At 45.1% G+C, this 17,777-nt stretch overlaps 2 protein-coding genes across 4 annotated transcripts in view; both read left to right on the forward strand.

Moving 5' to 3' along the window:
* The first annotated feature begins 2,099 nt into the window (after window positions 1–2,099).
* Window positions 2,100–4,922, forward strand: cln8 (CLN8 transmembrane ER and ERGIC protein). Its single transcript, XM_031847514.1, has 2 exons — window positions 2,100–2,655; window positions 2,950–4,922. Exons 1-2 carry the CDS (start codon window positions 2,113–2,115, stop codon window positions 3,274–3,276), a joined length of 870 nt encoding a protein of 289 aa, XP_031703374.1. The 5' UTR covers window positions 2,100–2,112; the 3' UTR covers window positions 3,277–4,922.
* Window positions 4,923–5,775: 853 nt separating this feature from the next.
* The window catches only part of arhgef10 (Rho guanine nucleotide exchange factor (GEF) 10), a 41,184-nt gene continuing 29,182 nt past the window's right edge, over window positions 5,776–17,777 (forward strand). For all 3 annotated transcript variants that reach the window (XM_031847175.1, XM_031847176.1, XM_031847177.1), the window contains exons 1-4: window positions 5,776–5,968; window positions 12,086–12,183; window positions 15,629–16,024; window positions 16,949–17,344. In XM_031847175.1, the coding sequence (XP_031703035.1) occupies window positions 12,147–12,183; window positions 15,629–16,024; window positions 16,949–17,344 (829 nt within the window). In that variant the 5' untranslated portion in view covers window positions 5,776–5,968; window positions 12,086–12,146. The remainder of the gene's footprint in view (window positions 5,969–12,085; window positions 12,184–15,628; window positions 16,025–16,948; window positions 17,345–17,777) is intronic.

The raw sequence follows: 17,777 nt of genomic DNA on the forward strand, positions 1-17,777 counted from the left end.
TTGGTTGTGGATAGTCTTTGACAATGTATTTCATGATGATAACAGACAGGTTTAGGTTTTGATATTTTAATGTTAATCTGATTGAGGCCCATGACGAAACCACAGCAGGTTTCATGCTGTGTAGCTGTTTTGTTGGCAGCATTGTATAATTGGTGTAGCAGACAAATATTTTCTTGCAGATTTCCTTTTAGACCGCCTGTGTCCTATTATCATTGAGTACACGTTTTAAGAATGATATTCATCTACTTACACTTCTGCAGGTTGTAGGTGTGTCTGCATGAATATGATGCTGCAGTATTTCAGGACTGCACTCTTCTCAGGTGTAAGTCTTTATTAATGCAACGTTTTCACCTACACGGTCTTTAGTTTACGGGAGAGTCCGGAAGGTGGCAATCCTTAAAAAGTATGTTGTTTTTCAAAAATCCTACTGCTTTATGCTTTTTCTTTCAATTAAACTTCTGTTGGTTTTATATGTTCTTGTAGTTATTATGTTAATGTCATAAAAAACAGCCATTCACTTAACTAGGGTTAGGTAATTTCCATTAAGAACTTCATAGAACTCAAACCCTTTGCCCTCTCTCAATACATTTCAAATATACAAGGCAAGATCCCCCTCTGTTGGACAAAGAATGAAACTCATGGGTTGTTACAGTTGGATTTCACAGCACACATTTCTACCTTCACACATCACATCATATCAAGAAGTTCCTGGGCTCCACCAGCCTCTTGTGTGTGGAGCCTGCATGCTGTCCTTGTGTCTCTGTGGGTTTCCTCCAGCAGTTCTGTGGTTATCTGTCTGTGTGAATGTGTGTTATCACTCAGTGCATGAGAGGGTAAACTGCACTTCCTCCTGCAACCCTCCTACATAAAGTTTGGAAATTGAATCAAGATTTTATTGCACAACCTGTCATAATCAAATACTGCTGTGCTGTTACAACATTTTCGGTTCGATCCCCGGCTCCTCCAGTCCGTATATGTAAGATACTGAACGCCAAAAGGCTGAGCCATCAGTGTGCGAGTGTATGTGTGTCAATGAGCATTTAGATTAGATCCTGATGAGCAGCACCCTGTAGGGCAGCCCCTTCCATCAGTGAATTAATGTGTGTGTGAATGGGTGAATGTCGACATGCAGTGTAAAGCGCTTTGAGTGGTCGGAAGACAATAGAAAGTTGCTGTATAAGACCATTTATCCCCTTCAGTCCAGATCTATTGAAATGTCTCTTCATTTTCATTTTTGTTTTTACATTGCATTATGGTGGCTATTTTTAATTATAATGTCTGCAATATGTAGATGTTAACATTAACTATATGTAAAACATACATCCATATATATATCTGTGTTATTTACTGTGTGTCATAAAGTCAAACATAACATAGTTACAAATGTATACACCACTTTATGCATATAACCAATGAGCCAGGAAATAACCAATTGGATGGGGCGCTACAGCGGTATTGACCAATGGGATATCCGGAGGTTTGAAGTGGGCGTCACTTCCTGTTTGGGGCTCATATGATCAGATTGAAGTCTTGTGATGTGTCCTGCTGTGGACAGCACTTAAACACACAAAGCACCGGAACACCGTGTCCAGCAGAAGCGCCGCTGAATACGGTACGTATGACAATGATGTCCGCGCACTTGTTTGTGGCGACAAAACGAAAACTGCTTAACAGCAGACGTCTGAGCATTTCATCAGCTTGAGCCGGCTAACGTTACAGCTCGTTCGGTCGTTGTTGTGCTAACTTTACAGCACAGCTACTGTAGGTTAAGGCTGACTGACTCGGCGTGTTTGTGAAGGGCTTGAACGTAACAGTGTGGCTGAAACGGGTAACATGATACCTTGTACTTAGTATCGAACTAGTGAGCTTGTTTTTACCGACATGAGAGGTTCGCTCTCACCTTATGTTGCTTCAGGTCCAGACTCGAGATCTATTAAAACTTCTTTTTTTTTTGATGCATGTAACTTAAATTTGAGTGTTTTAGTGAATGGTGTCTTTCTTTCAGCAGGGTTGAGTTGTTCCGTAGGTGGCCTCACACACACACCATGCACCTACCAGCCCTTTGTCACAGTCCCACCTGCAGCTGAGCTCCGGTATTCTCCCTCACACAACATGGACCCCGAGCAACAGACCGTCCCTCTGCCCCAGCCCAGCGCGGACTACTTTTCGTGGGACTACCGCCTTCAGCTCATCGGCCTGGGCTTTGGCTTCTACGCGGGGATATTCCTCCTCTCCCACCTCCTGTCCGTGGCGCTGTCCCGCACCTACAGCTCCCTGATAGCCAAGGAGAAGGTTTTCTGGAACCTCGCCGCGACTCGCGCGGTGTTTGGCATCCAGAGCACCGCGGCCGGTCTCCGGGCCCTGACCGAGGAGGACTCTGCGTTAACCAGGGACCGAGTGAGAGGACAGGAAGACTGGTCGTGGTTCAACGTCCTCACAGCCACGGGGTTCTTCGTGTTTGAGAATGTAGCGCTCCACACCTCCAGTGTGGTGTTTCGGTCCTTTGACCTCCCGCTGGCGACGCACCATTTCTTCGCCCTGTCGGGGTTCGCGTCGGCGGTGGTTTGGGACTCCTCGGGCCACTTCCTGTCGATGGTGACGCTGCTGCTGGAGATGAGCACGCCATTCACCTGCATATCCTGGATGTTACTGAAGGTAGTGCGGGCTTTTTTTGGTGTATTGTGTGTTCAACTACCATAGAAATGACTGGAAGAGTCGCAAGGTTTTTAGTTCCTTTTTGGGTTTCGTGCACCTTCTGATTGTGCAGAGATAACATTCTTACAAAGAGGAAGTTCTATAAAAAGGATTGAGTCTGTACCTAAACTTTCTCTGTTCCTCCTGCTCACAGATGTGACTTAAGTTACAAGGATGTGCATTTTAAGGTATTTTAAGGTTTGTGTCCCAATGCTTCACATCATTCCTCTTTCCATCTTTCTTCCTCCCTGACAGGCCGGCTGGGCACGCACCCTGTTTTGGAGAGCCAACCAGTGGGTGATGATCCACTCGTTCCACTGTCGCATGGTGCTCACCTACTACATGTGGTGGGTGTCCCTGACCCACTGGGGAGAGCTCAGCACCCACGTGGCCCTTCCCACGCTCCTGATCTTCTTCATCGGCCTCGTCCTGCTCACGTTTATCATCAACCCCGTCTGGACGCACAAGAAGACCATGCAGCTGCTCAATCCGGTGGACTGGAACTTCACCGACAAGCCCGCCCCCCTAAACGGAGCCCCGGAGGGTCAGTCTGCGGTTCCTGTCAAACCCCACGCCAGCTGATGGGGAACTGAGGAAGACGTTTTTAATGAGAGCTTGTTACTTTTAGAGTGATAGAAGTACGATTGGTGTTTATTCTTTTATGAAGCGTTTTTATACACACGTTCCTTGAGTGAACTTTGCTATTCAGGAAAGCACTAACAGGAACTCTTGATCACGTTTGCCACATTGTCTTCCCTCAGGCTTAACTTGCAGATTGGTTTATTTTAGATTTTCCACCTGGTTAGCTTATCTTTTAATAGGTTTGGTTGCATCACCTTCGGTACACTGTGTTGTGAAATATCCAGTTTGCCAATCATGTCTTTGGTTATTTATTCACAACAAAATGCACGAGAAAGCGCTTCTTACAGGAGCCATTGAGCGCAAACCTGCAAATATAAAGTCCTGTTTATCAAAAAACAACAACAGAGGAGTCTTAATACTTTCCGATGCCACTCTAGATAGATACTTTATTAATCCCACAAGGGGAAATTATTTTGCTACCGCAGCATTTATAGGTACTCTACGCCAACAGTATTGAAAGGTAGGTGTGTGTGTGTGTGTGTGCGCGTGTGTGCGCGTGTGTGTTTTATGAGGGAGAGAGATGTTAAACTCTCTCAGTAGACATGGAACAGCCCTGTCACAGTGTGGCCTTTGTCTTACACAGGTCCAGTGGCACATTTATAACAGACGCTGTTGTTCAGCAGGAAAATTGGTTTACGTTTAAAGAAGGAGGTTCCATCGGTTAGTCATTGAAGCTATTACATACTTAAGTGCACAATTGGATCAGTCCACTCATGAGTCACATTGGTGTTTTTGGACTGTGGATCCTCTCTCAGCAGAGAGGGGAATGTTGACCGTGGTCCTGAAAGAAAAGGCCTTCAACACAATCGTCTTTATTTGTGGAAGAAGCTGCCGGACTGGTCCCGCTCCATAGAGGCTCCTTTGTTCAAAATGGAGATGTAATGTTGCATAACTGAAGCTGTTTACTGGTTAACCAAGGTATTTGTTAATCATGAGGATATTCTTTTGGTGTTGCTGTACGAGTCAAATTAAGTTTTATTTCTACATATGCAAAACTTAAATAATGGTTTTCACACAATGACCTCACTGTACTGGAAGCCTTGGTGTTGGGTGTGTCCATTGTTTTATATCTGAAGTTTTAGTTTCATTGTCACTCTGCTGAAAACTGCCCGAACCTGTTTCAGATTCTCACATTTTACAAACCGTGTTTTAGCTTCAACAGCATTGTAGCGCATATGTATGAGCCCTAGAATTTAGACATTTAATTTCGGTTTGAAGACATTGTTACCATTAGTATTGATCTAAAGTAGCTTGTTGAGGATATAAACCAACAGCCCGGGGGCTGACTCATCAACACTTTCCACATAACTTACCGCCGTTTTGCTTTTATGTACACCGTACAACCTCAGTGACCTAATCAACACAAATACGTTTGAAGCAAATGTATTTATAACATTTAAAGGTGTTTTCATCTTCCATTCATAAACAAGTATTTCTCCTCTAACTGTACATTTGAACACACTTTATTATTACTAATAAGAGAGGGTTTGATTTTCACTTTGGAATGAAGATCTAAGGTTTAACATGCTGTATGTTTTGGGAAATGCTTTAATATGGGTCTCAGAATAAAATGTTTGCTGTAATATACAGTATTGTGTCTTTTTGTTTTGTTCAGTCTGCAATGAAGCATCTGCCTGTAGGTGGCAGAATAAGAGTCATTAAGTGTGGCACTAGTTTTTCTTATTTGACCTGACATGCGTGAGTTTGACATGCTTTTACTGTCCAAATGTTACTGTCCATAAAAGACTAACGCGTCCATTTTTAACAGGTTGATGTTACAAAGTATACAAGTTGGTTTCAATTCATATTGTATTAATAATAATCAAGTAGTGATATGAAAACGTAACATGGATTTGTTTCTGTGCAGTTTGGAGAGAAAAAAATAAAGTTTTCTTTTCTCCAATTGTAAATGGTGTGGAGAAGTTAATTAAGTGGGAACGTTTTATTTTCCAGTTTTAAGCATTATATGCATGTGTACTTGCAAGAGAGCACATCTAGACCACCATATGCCTCTGTTACTAACATGCACCTGACAATATACATATATAGAAATGCTGGTACATGCTCTGATGTCCTAATGTTTTACTTTTATTTTGCGTGCTGTACAATGAATGGTGCTAATTGTTTTTGTTTTACTATTAAAATAGTTTGTTTCTATGTGTATCTATTAAAGTGATGTTTTATGTTTCAGGACTGTTGAAAAAAAATAGTCCAGTTTGGTTAAAACAGTTCCTCATTAAAACAAAAAAATCAAATCAAACCTCATCTCCGGACAGCTGTTTCGAAGGGCGCCACGTCACGTGGGCAGTGTGGAACTCCTCCGTACGATCCCGAGCCGATTCCTACCGGCGAAGACGCTGGAAGCTTGATTGACGTTCTGCGCAGCCAATCACAGCTGGCCCAGGTCGACACGTCGGCCAATCAGCTACTTGGAGTAGGTACGGGGTTTACATGGATGGAGTCAGCTTGCATCGAAGTGAGTCGAGTTAAAAGAAGGACGCTGGGCGAGCGCTGGATGTGTTCTGATGTGTGTAAAGCTGTGTTGAAGTCAGAAATGCATCGTGTTTAACACTTGCGAGCTGTTACCGCGGAGGGATATATATATATATTCTGGGGAAAAGTCATAAAATGGGTGAGTTGAGGACATTTTTCTAAGTTTCTGTCAAAGTTTTAAGATAACTCAAACATGTTTAACGAACTGTTAAGTTAGTTCAGTTGAGCAGTTGTGTTAGGCTAAATATATGATTAAAAAAGACAATGTAAAGTAACGGTACAAGTGTATTATTGTTTTTAAAACGCTGCAGTGGGAGATGCGATAACGTGGCGCCTCAGCTAACTTTGCCAACACTGTCAACTAACTTAACGTGTACGACGTGAACTAGCTACTTGTTCACTTGTTGATACTTCTACACTTTGACGTTAACTACGTCCTTATGTTGACATTAGCAAGCTACTGCTCACGAGAACTTGAAATGTATCAACTCAACTTTTTTTTTTTAACTGAGCATGATGGAGCATTTCCTCAGGCTTTGCCTCTTGTCATGTTACATTTTGATATATTTCCACCTCATACTCTTTCTTTAACCCCTTTGTCTCTCTTCTATGGTGCAATTGCAGGTGCACGATAACGTGTTTGCCTTTTATAAGACTAAAACAATTAAAAGAACCCTCGTAAGTTTTGACACGTAAAATGATGAATACGTGAGAATGTCTTCCTGAGCTGCAGCAGTCAGCCCCAACTACAAATTAAATTAGTCATGCATAGCATTCCTCAGTGAAAGCCCCGCGCGCCTTCAGTCAACTGGAAGACCAGTCTGAATAGGTAGTGACACCATGATAGAATTACACTGTTTACCTGGAGTTGTCTCTCTGCACAGCTAAAGGAAAGTGCTTTCAGGAGATCTGTTTAGTTAAGCTAAGCCTCCAAAAACAGTTTGACTATGATCAGAGCTTTGATCTGTGTCATTGCACGTCCAGTTCACTCAGCCAATACATGGCTGAGATCGAACATTGAGGGCATCGCACGCACACGCACGCGCACGCACACACGTACACGTGCATGTACACAACAATCTCCACTGGTAGTTTGTTAAGCAAATAGCCAGGGTGGCCTGGCTGCAAACACAGACGCTTAATACCTCCCCACGCTGTAATAACACCCAGCAAAAGCTGCCCTCAGAGCACAGATCTTTTTTTTTTTTTTCTTTTTTTTTTGTCCATGCACCAAATTCACCACAATTTTCCATGAGCACTCATGCAAAGTCCTGTGGACACAGAGTCCTTTATCTGCGACACTGTCCACCAAACTCCCAGCCGCTCTCACGCTGGATGTTTACAGACACCTCTGGGACAAATAAATGTTGGTGTTTCGAGGAAAGGCCTGTTGGCAATCGATGCTAATGCTATCTGCCATGTCGGTTCTCTACATGCTTAGTGAGACCGTATTGGGCTCATGGGAATCCCTTGTGTTTACCACGACTAAGCTCGGGGTGTCACAGACTCACAGTACACAGTGGTTGAGCAGGGGAGCATACCATCTCTGTCCACCCACCGCCTCACTGAGGACCCACTGAGAGAAGACGTGGAGGAGGGACACAGCTCAGCCACAGCTGGGATAGGACTGCTCTTCTGCAGGTGGACTGGTGAAATTGCTCACATACCACACACTTGTTTCGCAGTCGGGAACATATGTCAGATAAGTTTAGTGCATAATGGATTTTTTTAACCATACATTGTAAACTGTTTGAAAAGGTCTTTTTTTTGGGCATGTTTGCCCTTACATGACAGGAGATGAATAGAGAGACAGGACATTAAGAGGGGGGGGGGGGAGAGAGAGTAATATAATATGTCACACAACATGTCTACAGATAGAAGTCAGACCGTACTGTATGTGTAATGAGACACAATTATGACAAAAGTGCTGATAGACAGCATATTTCTGTCCATGCAGCCATCTTGGATTCTTCTGACTTATAGTCCGAAATCCGACTTCAGGCGTCGTCCCAGTTGAAATGGGATGCAGCTTAAGTACCACGCTCTGTGACTGGAGCTACCGATGACTGCCCTGCATAGCGATGAGTAAAGTCAGAGGTCAGCGGCAATCTTGTCTTCAGAAAGGATCTCCGCCCTTTTGAAGTCAGTGCAGTGACGGTCAAGAGTGTTTGGGATTTCCTGTGGTCATTTCCTGTTTGCTCTGTTCATATTAAAATGCACGCAGAGCTTAAATCCAATCAACAACGGCTCTTTGAAGCAGTCCACTGAACAGTGCTCCGCTGGTGACATGTGTGGCTCGCTGGGTGGGTGGACACCGGTGGAGAGTGACCGCCAGTGACTGCGGCGGCCTCTGTTTTCAAATGGACGCCATGTTTCAACTATCACACGGCCACAGTCTTTCATTTTGTCTGCCCGGGCCTCGTCACTACTTTCTGTCTTTTTACTGAAAACCGAATCTGGCTCCAAGTTTAGCCCGATGTAAAACATAAACATTATTGGTAAAAATGTAGTTTGGGTTATAATGGTGTATTATAATGTTTTGTGACGCATCATGATGGTAAAACTGTTATGCGATGGTTGACACCCCGCAGCATTGAGTCGCTGTGGTAGCTTAGCACTAACCACATTTAGATACATGCCTCCAGAGCTCGTAGCTGATTTCCCCCCCCCCCCCCCTCTCACATGTCCAATAGATCACACCTCTGACATCAAATACAAATCCTGCAGCCCTGCGGCCCGGATTAATGAAGTGCACTCGCTGCAATCCATTCCCATTAGGCCTATAATTATAACTGGAAGCTGATGGGGAATACCGCACTGGTCTTCTGGTCGTGTTGATTGTTCAGTGTGTTGACAGGCAGCTTATGTTACATTCAGTGGGGGGGCTTTTGCTGCTAGGAGATGTAATTATGAGGAAGATCGCTTGCGTAGCTGGGATGCATTATGATATGTCTATAAATATGGTTCTAATTTGTCCCTTGCAGATCTAATAATCAAAAGTTCCGAGTCAGGATTCTCTGTTTTGAAAGTCAGCTATCTTGTGCCTGTTTGCAGCACAGGCAATATATAATGATGTCATAGTAAAACCTTTTCTTATATGACATAAACTACTCAGTACAAGGTCTTTGTAGCTATGCTGTTCAACTCTTTAATACTGGCTGTGCAAAGGCTGCAAAGAGGTACCTTCTTCCTTCCTTGTTGGTATGCTGCAGGACTCCGTCCTGTCCTTCTCTGAGCTTTCCTACAAAATCCGTTACAGTACTTTAAGCCCGTCCGTGCACTCTTTGTAGGCCTGGGATGTGTTGTTTTCGGTCAAGGCCTGATTACTGTAATCCTGGCAGAAGCAGAAGATTGTCTTTGGCTGAATGTTTTATTGGGACTCGCTGCTCAATAAAACAGACACTGTCAGCAGCCTCCGAGTCTCGCTCCCTCGTACCACCCTCTCCTCCAGGCTTTTGTTTATGACTTTCAGCCCTGTGTGTGGAATGCCACTTGTCATTAAGTGCACCCCAGAAAACTCTACAGAAGGATCTAAACCCTTCACAAAAACCAGGGTGTTTGATGCAGAATCGCTCTCATAAACACACGCGATTCAATCTGTTTGCCATAAGTGATGAGTAAGGAGTTTGGAGCAGATCAGAAACATTTGAAAGAGGTTAGTGTTTATTAATCCTGGTTGGGAATTTTCAAGGAATGTATGATGAAAAGCATTGATTTCCATATGCTGTGTCTGTCTGTTTCATCATTCCTTGATTTCTTCTATAAAGATGTGCAGTTTGTGCATCACTATACATTTAGAGAAAGGTGATTTTGCTGTAATCAATTGCATGACTTTTAAGAAGTTTCACTTTTAAACCGAGACATGTGAAACCTTGCTATTGACATGCAAAGTGCTATCCTGTAGAGAGCTGTAAAATGTCCTTAATGAGTGGACACAGGTGGCGGTTCTTCCTCCACACTATGGACCATACATGTGCGTTTTGATCTTTGTTATTGTCTGTTCTATAGCAGAGGTTATTAGAAAAACACCGGCGAGCAAATTGTCTCTCTTTTCCCGTCTGCAGAGCATAGCTCAGCCATCCCAGCATGTAATGACACGCTCAGCTGAGTCTGTCATCAACCACACAGCTGATTTTACCTCTCTGGTGTCTTCCTCAATCACTGCTCTCAGATCAGACCGTAATAGAGTACCTTATATTGAAACACTTAACATATTAGCACAGCATTTTATATATTAATTGTGTATATTTTTCGCTTTTGTTGAGTCTGTCATCTCCATGGGCCGAGTGTTTGTGTGGCGCACATTTTGAAGTCGCGCCACACCACAGACCATGCAGGAGGTCACTTGTGGAAAGGTGTGTTTAGTTTGCTTCAAGAAGCGGGTAAAAAGACAAAAAAAATCTTGAGTAATTATAGGAGTGAGGAGGAATGAAGGATTCCTCAGACTGGTTTCAAAACAGGAGTGAGAAGGTCTCTCCTCGCTTCTCCATTTTTAGTTACAAAAGAGAACCTTTTTTTTACTTCTACCAAACATGTTGATTTCTCTCTTCTGTGCCTTTTTGTGTCAAGATGAGCACACCTGAATATTTTACTTCGTCTCCCCTCCCTTCCTTCCTTTATTCCTTCCTTCCTTCCTACTGACCTAGACCTCGAGCAATGCATTTAAAGGGCAGAGATGAGTCACCCTTCAAAGTCGGGGCTTGGCTGTTATTTGTCTTGTTCCTACCCGTTTGATACATGCAGAAAAGTGACCTAAAGAGGGCCTCATCATCCGCCGCACTGCGTTACATCGGACCTGCTGCCGTCTGTCTCTTTGTCTCTATTGTGTGGGGCTATTTCTCCTCAGGCTACGCATACTCTACCTGCCTCTGTTAGCACTAGCGTTATCTGTTAGCTGCACTGTATTCCGCAGACACTGGCCCTGTGTGTTCACATCCACTGTTTCTGGCCCCGTGCCAGAGGACAAAGGAGGAGGACAAAGAAGCAGAGGATTTCATCATTATTTACAGACAAAACAAAGCTTTGACACTCTCCGAGTTATCCTTCGGATGATTCTTTGCTGCAGTACTGCGGTGTAGGTTTTGTCTTCGGCAGAATTTAACTTGTTGTGAACTTGCGTGGATAGATTACGGAGGGGGGCATACATACCACAACAATGGCGGCTTTATGCAACGACATGATGTCACGACTCTGGCATCTGCTCTCAACATCTTGAAGTCTGAAAATAGCAGAGCTGTTTTGTTTTTTTTTCCTAGAGGAGGCCTTCGACAGAAACAGTCACCTGTGGATACAAACTGTACATCTGCAAAGAAGAGGCCGTGCTGCTGAGGAATGCGGTGTCTCTCATGCCCATGCAGGTCCTAAGACCTCTCCTGCCTCAGCATGCTTTCCTGGGCCGAAATGTGCGGCTGTCAAAAACAACACATTGACCTCTGCGCCTCTTTTAATGCGCATACATACTGTAGTTAAACCTACAGGCTTAATAATGTACCCGAGTTTTAGTTTACATTAGAACATATTTCACAGTCTGTGGCGGAATGCAACCTTTTGAATAATCAAGACTGTTCTTGGGCTTGAAACAAAAATGCCTCAAAGTGATACGAGCAGTGGTTGCCTTAGGCTGTGTTTAAGTGTGCACGTGTAACTACTGAACGAGCCACAGCTGAGTAAAATATTACACGAGTGCAAATCTGAGCGCGAGTTTGCTTTGAATACTACTTTATACAAGCCCCCCCCCCCCCCCTCCCTTTTCATAATGGTTTCTCCACAGGCTATGTGGCCTATCGACGACAATGGTGGCCAGGCCCCCCTTTTATAGCCGTGACATTAACACACGCCCACGATTAGCGTATGAGAATGGTGTGTACACTTGAACTCGCCGTAGTGTCAACAGTCCCCAGGAGCGCTACAAGAGCTTCTTTTGTTTTCATTCATTTGTTTGAATTAGCTTTGCTCCAGATTCTGATGTTGACACAAAAGGTACCAGACCGTGACCAGCACAGCCGTGAACCTTCTGCTGACAAATTGCTGCTGTGATTGAATAACATGGAATGAATAAGTGTGGTTGGGGCCTTTTTTGGAGACTGACCGGCGTACAAATGCCGAGCCAGTCAAGTCCCTTACCGCTGATGCATGGAAACATTCTTCAGTGCTAAATTTGTGTGTGTGTGTGTGTGTGTGTGTGTGTGTGTGTGTGTGTGTGTGTCATCCCCCGCCTATTTTTTGACATTTTACGACGTTTGTATTGTTCCTCCAGGAATGTGTGTCGGCGTAGTTGATCCCCTACATGCTGCCATCTGAAGAGAAGAGCAGGAAGCATGGACGTGGAAGACTTTCCTCCCCCGCCTCCTGAAAGTAAAGTCAACAAAGCATTGTCACACACACACACACACACGGCTTGGTGTGAGCATGCTGCCAATAACTCCATGGTCGTGGGTTCGATCCCCATACGGGCTTTAATCTTTACCTTTTGAGAATGATGGCACCGTGATTGGAGAACAGATGAATGGCGACATTATTTCATCGGCATTCTCGCTAATCCGTTCTAAATTGTGAGGATTTTCTACTCTTCTTTGAATACTACTTTGTTTTAGCGACAGACTCCCCCCCCCCCCCCCCCCCCCTTCTTTTCATAATAGGCCACACCCAGTGGAGAAACTATCTATTACAATGCCCCTTTATACCCATGACATTACATTACTTTGATTGATTGTAAGTGTTGTCACACATATTTCTGTCTGTTTTTTAGAAAAAGATTACAGTGTTGGACCAGAAGTATCGCCTGCTAGCTTCTGTGGGTTGTTTTGTGGTCACATCACTTCCTGGGGGTGGGGGGGGGGGGGGGCGAAGCTGGACAGTGGGAGTAAACGGCACAGATTCCTCTCCTTCTTTTTCTCTGCTGAGAAGTGTGTGGGCAGAGGAGCGAGGAGGGTGAAATGTGCTGTGCTGCTGTGAATACCAGACAATGTGCCTCAGTAATATGCTGAATACTGCTGCAGCGACACACACACACACACACACACACGCACACGCACGCAGCCTCTGGGGATTGACACAGGCCAGAGAAATGCTTCGTCTCCTGCTGGCCAGTCACTTTCTTTGTTGCCGGGGCGATGCTGGAACGGATCGTAACCCAGTGACTCATTCGAGCGGTCTATTATGTAGTAGAGTGGAGACGGGCCCGCAGAACAGAATCCATATTGTCATTATGAATCGACAATGGGCACCTCAGCAAGGGTGTGTGTGCGCGTGTGTGTGCATGTGTGCTTCATGATATTGTACAAAGGATGAGAGAAATCCTCTCATGGTTTGGTTGTGAATGTAGTTTAGAAGGGCTGTAAGATCCTCGCATAACTGTGTATGTGTACGTGTACGTACTCGTATGTATGCTTGCACTGTAAAGTCAGGTCCACATCCAGCAGCACAGTCTCCATAATTAGGCTGCCGGCACATTAGGGCTGTCATTTCCAGTAAATGCCACAATATAAAACTTGTTTTCTGTTTAAAAAGTACAACTGTCCGAAGATAGGAAGTACTACTCGCCCACTTTTTTAAAGTGCTTACATTTCCAGTCTGTTATGGAGCACACAGCTGATGGGTACGTGGTTTCTTTACATTACGTGACATAATGCTGTTAGGACGTGATGTGTCCGAGTTCTCTGTCACCATATTAAATGTCTTATTCGGTTTTGAATACATATTTGAAATCAGAATTTTCGTTAACAGCCCTAATATCCATACAGCTGGCCATCAGTGGTCTCATGTACTCATGGCTGCAGATGTACTACTGAAGGGCCGGTTGTGACTCGTCATTTGGCCAAATCCACTCCAATCCGGCCCTGTTATACTCTGACAAAGTCCAGTGTTTCATGTCGACACCACAGAGGTAGGATCTGCGTCCACATCGGGGCAGTTATGAGCATATGAATGTATACATCCCAGAGTCCTGGAGTAGCGCTGACTATGAGCCAGCTAGTTGTGCCTTATCTCAGTGTCATTACTGGAACACATGGAAAAAGACAGATAGCATCTCTGTTTCCAGGTCTGCTCTGTGCACCTCCTCTTTTCGTGGTAACTGTAGTCGTGGCTGCAGATGGACGTGGGGTCGCAGTGTTGACCTGGAGCATTAGTCACAGACCGTTCCTTCACACGCTACAGCGTGGAACAACCACCTGTCACAGCCGGAGGGGATCGTACCGGTGATTTAGTAGCTGTGTGTACATTGCTCTGAGGGACTTCAAAGTTACTGCGGGGTTTTTGCGACAGGGAGTTTCTTTTTTGAGTTAAGATTTACTTGGTCACTTTCAATGGACCGCGCAGGCCTGGAGGCACAACGCGGCATGGTGCAACGGTGAAACGTACGTATTTTGATGGGGAGAATAACCTTATCTGCTGAACTTTAAAAATGGCCACGTAAATGCTGAAGTCGACTTGCGTCCGGGAGGAAGAACATCGGATATTGATATCTGTCAAAAGGAGAGGGTAGAGCCATGGTGCTACAGCAAAGCTTTGTGGAGGATCTACACATTTATCTGCAAATCAGAAATGTCCGGGGGAAGAAAGGGAAAGGTCAAAATGCCGAAACTCGGGATCGAACCGGCGACCTTTTAGACATCAAAAATGAACCTGCGCAAACTTGGAATTTTTCTGCTTTCTTTGGGAAACACAGGATATGAAAATCCGGCTTTTTTAGACTGTAACTACACTCAAGCTGTGGCTACTGATGAAAGTGCTCTCGAAGACTGCGCGGTATGCTCTGAAGCAAAGCTGTGACAAAGATAGAATATCATCCTTAAAGTTGCAGGTTGGCCCAGTGACACTTAAGGGTTAAATGGTGCGATTGGGAGTTCCTTCCTTTCAGGCTCCGTGGTTTATCCTTCTGTGAACCCAGTTTAAAGGATTGCCTAATATTTTTGAATGTTTTCTTTGCTGAAGTCTTTTCTTTTTTCTTTCACCCCGCCACTGAATGAAACCTGAAATACTTTCATTCACACATTCAGCTCGGGGCCCAAAAACATGAAGCCAGCTGATGAAAGTCGAGCCTTGGCATTTCCTAATCCGTTAACTCTCTCTCTCTTGCTCCTTTTTACTGAGCTCTCCCTGACTCGGGCCCACGCTCTGTTCATCAGATCAGAAATAACGCAAAGCTCCGGCTGTGCTCGTCACTGAAGGGAGTAGCGGCCCTCCTTCCTGCAGGCCTAATTGCAGTGTGGAAACTGGAAAGAAATTTGTTGTTCCCTTTTCCTGTCTGCTGCCAAGCGAGTGCGCTGATGCGAGTGTGATGCCCTTTTTGAACATTAACTACACCTCCCAGCTCTGCCCTACTTTGTCTTTGCTATAAAGTAGAGCAGCTGGTGTGCTGTTTTTGGGTGCAGAAACCGATCCCCTCGTGTAAGAATTTCTGTAAGAAAACATACCGCTGTCGTAGACCCCACCCTTAATTATAAGTCTGTTTGTGGCTCAGTGTTTTAACTTGAAGCAGCCCAAGCACTAAAACTGCCACCCACAGCGTATCTGTAAACACTCTCTAAAGGAGTGAAATTGTATGATTATTGAGTTAAATCCAACCTAAATTTAACTTGTGTTTTGCCAAATCCTGAAAAGCCTACGGTGTGGTGTGATTGTCTGTCATCCAGGAGTTCCGTATGTTATTAGCCGAAGCTAATTTGTATACAAAGCGTGTATGTACTCGGCTGTTGCAGTAGATAAACGGGTCACAATCTTTCAGAAGTTTAGATATTAGTACTTTATTTAATAGTATGCTTGACGCTTCACCTTCACAAGACTTCTCTTGTTTCAGTGTTGACCGACAGCGTCCCCTTCGCAGATGAAGACGAGGGGGAAGCCTTCGACTTTGATGACAGCGGTGATGACATCCCTGAAGCTGAACGCCTGCCCCCTGCACCTCCAGCTCCCCTTGCCCCAAGCACCAATGATCGGGACAAGGCGAGGGTCGGTCCCCCCGAGGGTCATCTCACCGGCCCGGACCCCCCAGCACCTTCTGACGCAGCTCCATCATCGGCAGACACAACAGTTGCCACAAGCGGATCCTCAGCAGCAGCAGGTGGAGCAACAACAGCAGCAGAAGGAGAGGGGACATCTGCTGCTGAGGGCACTGATGACATGGAGACAGATCTACCACCACCTCCACCCCCTCCTCTTGAAGATGACGCAGAGACGGATCCTGCGAGAACAGGTTTGCATCCCAAAAGTGTTGACATTGGCAGAAGTTTCTCTGCACTACGGTATTTGGAAATTAGTTGGCTGCAAATAACAGCGATTTAAAAAAAATTCTCCACATTCCCCTTTCATGTTTGTGTACATTTACATTATCTGGCTGTGATCTAGCCCCTTCAGCTCATGCTAAAGTAGGGCAGCCTGTCTCTCTCATGACACCTTGTATCTCTGGCTGCCTGGTGCTGGAGTTTGTCTGGCTTTTATCACTGAAAGCCTTGACAGCAGCAGGAAGCGCTAGGCTCTACTTGTTCGCACTCATTCTGTTGTACTGCAGTGAAGGACGTCAACACTGCACACATTTTTCAGGTTTTCCCCTTTTAAAGCATGTGTGATTTGAACATTCACAGGCCTTGCATTTCCATCATCATGAGAAATCTCAATTGGCCATATTTCATAACGTATATCTTCTGATTCTCACCTCTCAAAATGCCACATTGTACCCTGATCTTCTGTGCCCTTAACCAGAGCTGCTTGCAAAGGCTCATCCAGAATGACACTTTGGGAAAGTGACATTCTTGAGGTGGACCACCCGATCAGTTTCTAGTAAAAGAATACTTTTTACTAGCGTGAAGGTGCCCGGAAAATAACAGAAAAATGCCTAAAAGCCGCTGTGTGATGGGATGCTCTACTAACAGGTTAATGAACTAAGTTTTGATAAGCTGTTGAACCGAAATACTGAGCTGTTAAGAAGACAATAGTGAGGCATCAGCAGGAAGAATGGCAACACTGTGGGATCCTGATGCTCAGTAGTGTTACGTGTACAGCAAGCATTTTGTCCAAATGTCAGTTTCAGGCTAACTATGTTTCAGTCAGACTTCATTTAGATTTCAGTATCATTCTCCCTGACGTGGTATTTTGTGATGTATCTTCTGTCGCCCACCAGGCAGTGAAGGCCAGGACGAGTCCATCAGTGACCCTCACCCTCCACAGGCCGTCCCCAGAAGCTCCTCCCAGGGCAAAGTCAACCCCTACTCTGTGATCGACATCACTCCTCTCCAACTGCAGCAGCAGCAGCAGCAGCAGCAGCAGCAGCAGCAGCAGCAGCAGCTCGAGCAGCAGCATGGACCCTCCTCCTCCTCCGACTCCGCCGCTTGCTCTCCAACGGAGCCCAAGGAGCCGGAGGGAGAATCCCTGGATATCCCCAGCAGCCCCGTTAGCATCACTTCAGGATACTCGGTCCCAGTGCCCTGTGGCTACGCAACCCCCTCTGGTGTGCCGCTCATCACACCAACGTACACCACACCCGTCCTCATTCGGCACCTCTCCATGGATGAGGACGGTAAAGTAGAGCCGAGAGAGAAAAGTCTCTTGTTTTGCTTTTTACTTTTGAGAGAAATTGTTCCCTCTCCTTTTCTCACTGCACTCGGACCTAGAGATGCAATGCAATGACACGTAAATGCTGTCTCAGCTGCTTCTATCCTCCGTCCTTTCTTCTTTCTCTTGTTTTTCCCAAAGCCTTGCCACAAGGAAGTAGGGGCTAAATTTAGCCCTCCCCAAAGATCTGTGCTGTGAGGATTTTCCGGTTTCCTTAAAATCTGGCAACAGCTGAGCCCGAGCCTGTGGCCGGGCTCAGCTGAAGAGTCTGATTACACTGTCATTATCTTACCACGGTCACACCACATTGAAATACTGAGATTTTTAGGAAAAGAGTTTTGAGAGTCATAGGTGTGTGTGTGTGTGTGTGTGTGTGTGTGTGTGTGTGTGTGTGTGTG

Source organism: Anarrhichthys ocellatus, unplaced genomic scaffold (genome assembly GCF_004355925.1).
Source record: "Anarrhichthys ocellatus isolate YVR2014 unplaced genomic scaffold, GSC_Weel_1.0 scaffold7, whole genome shotgun sequence".
Lineage (NCBI taxonomy): Eukaryota > Metazoa > Chordata > Actinopteri > Perciformes > Anarhichadidae > Anarrhichthys > Anarrhichthys ocellatus.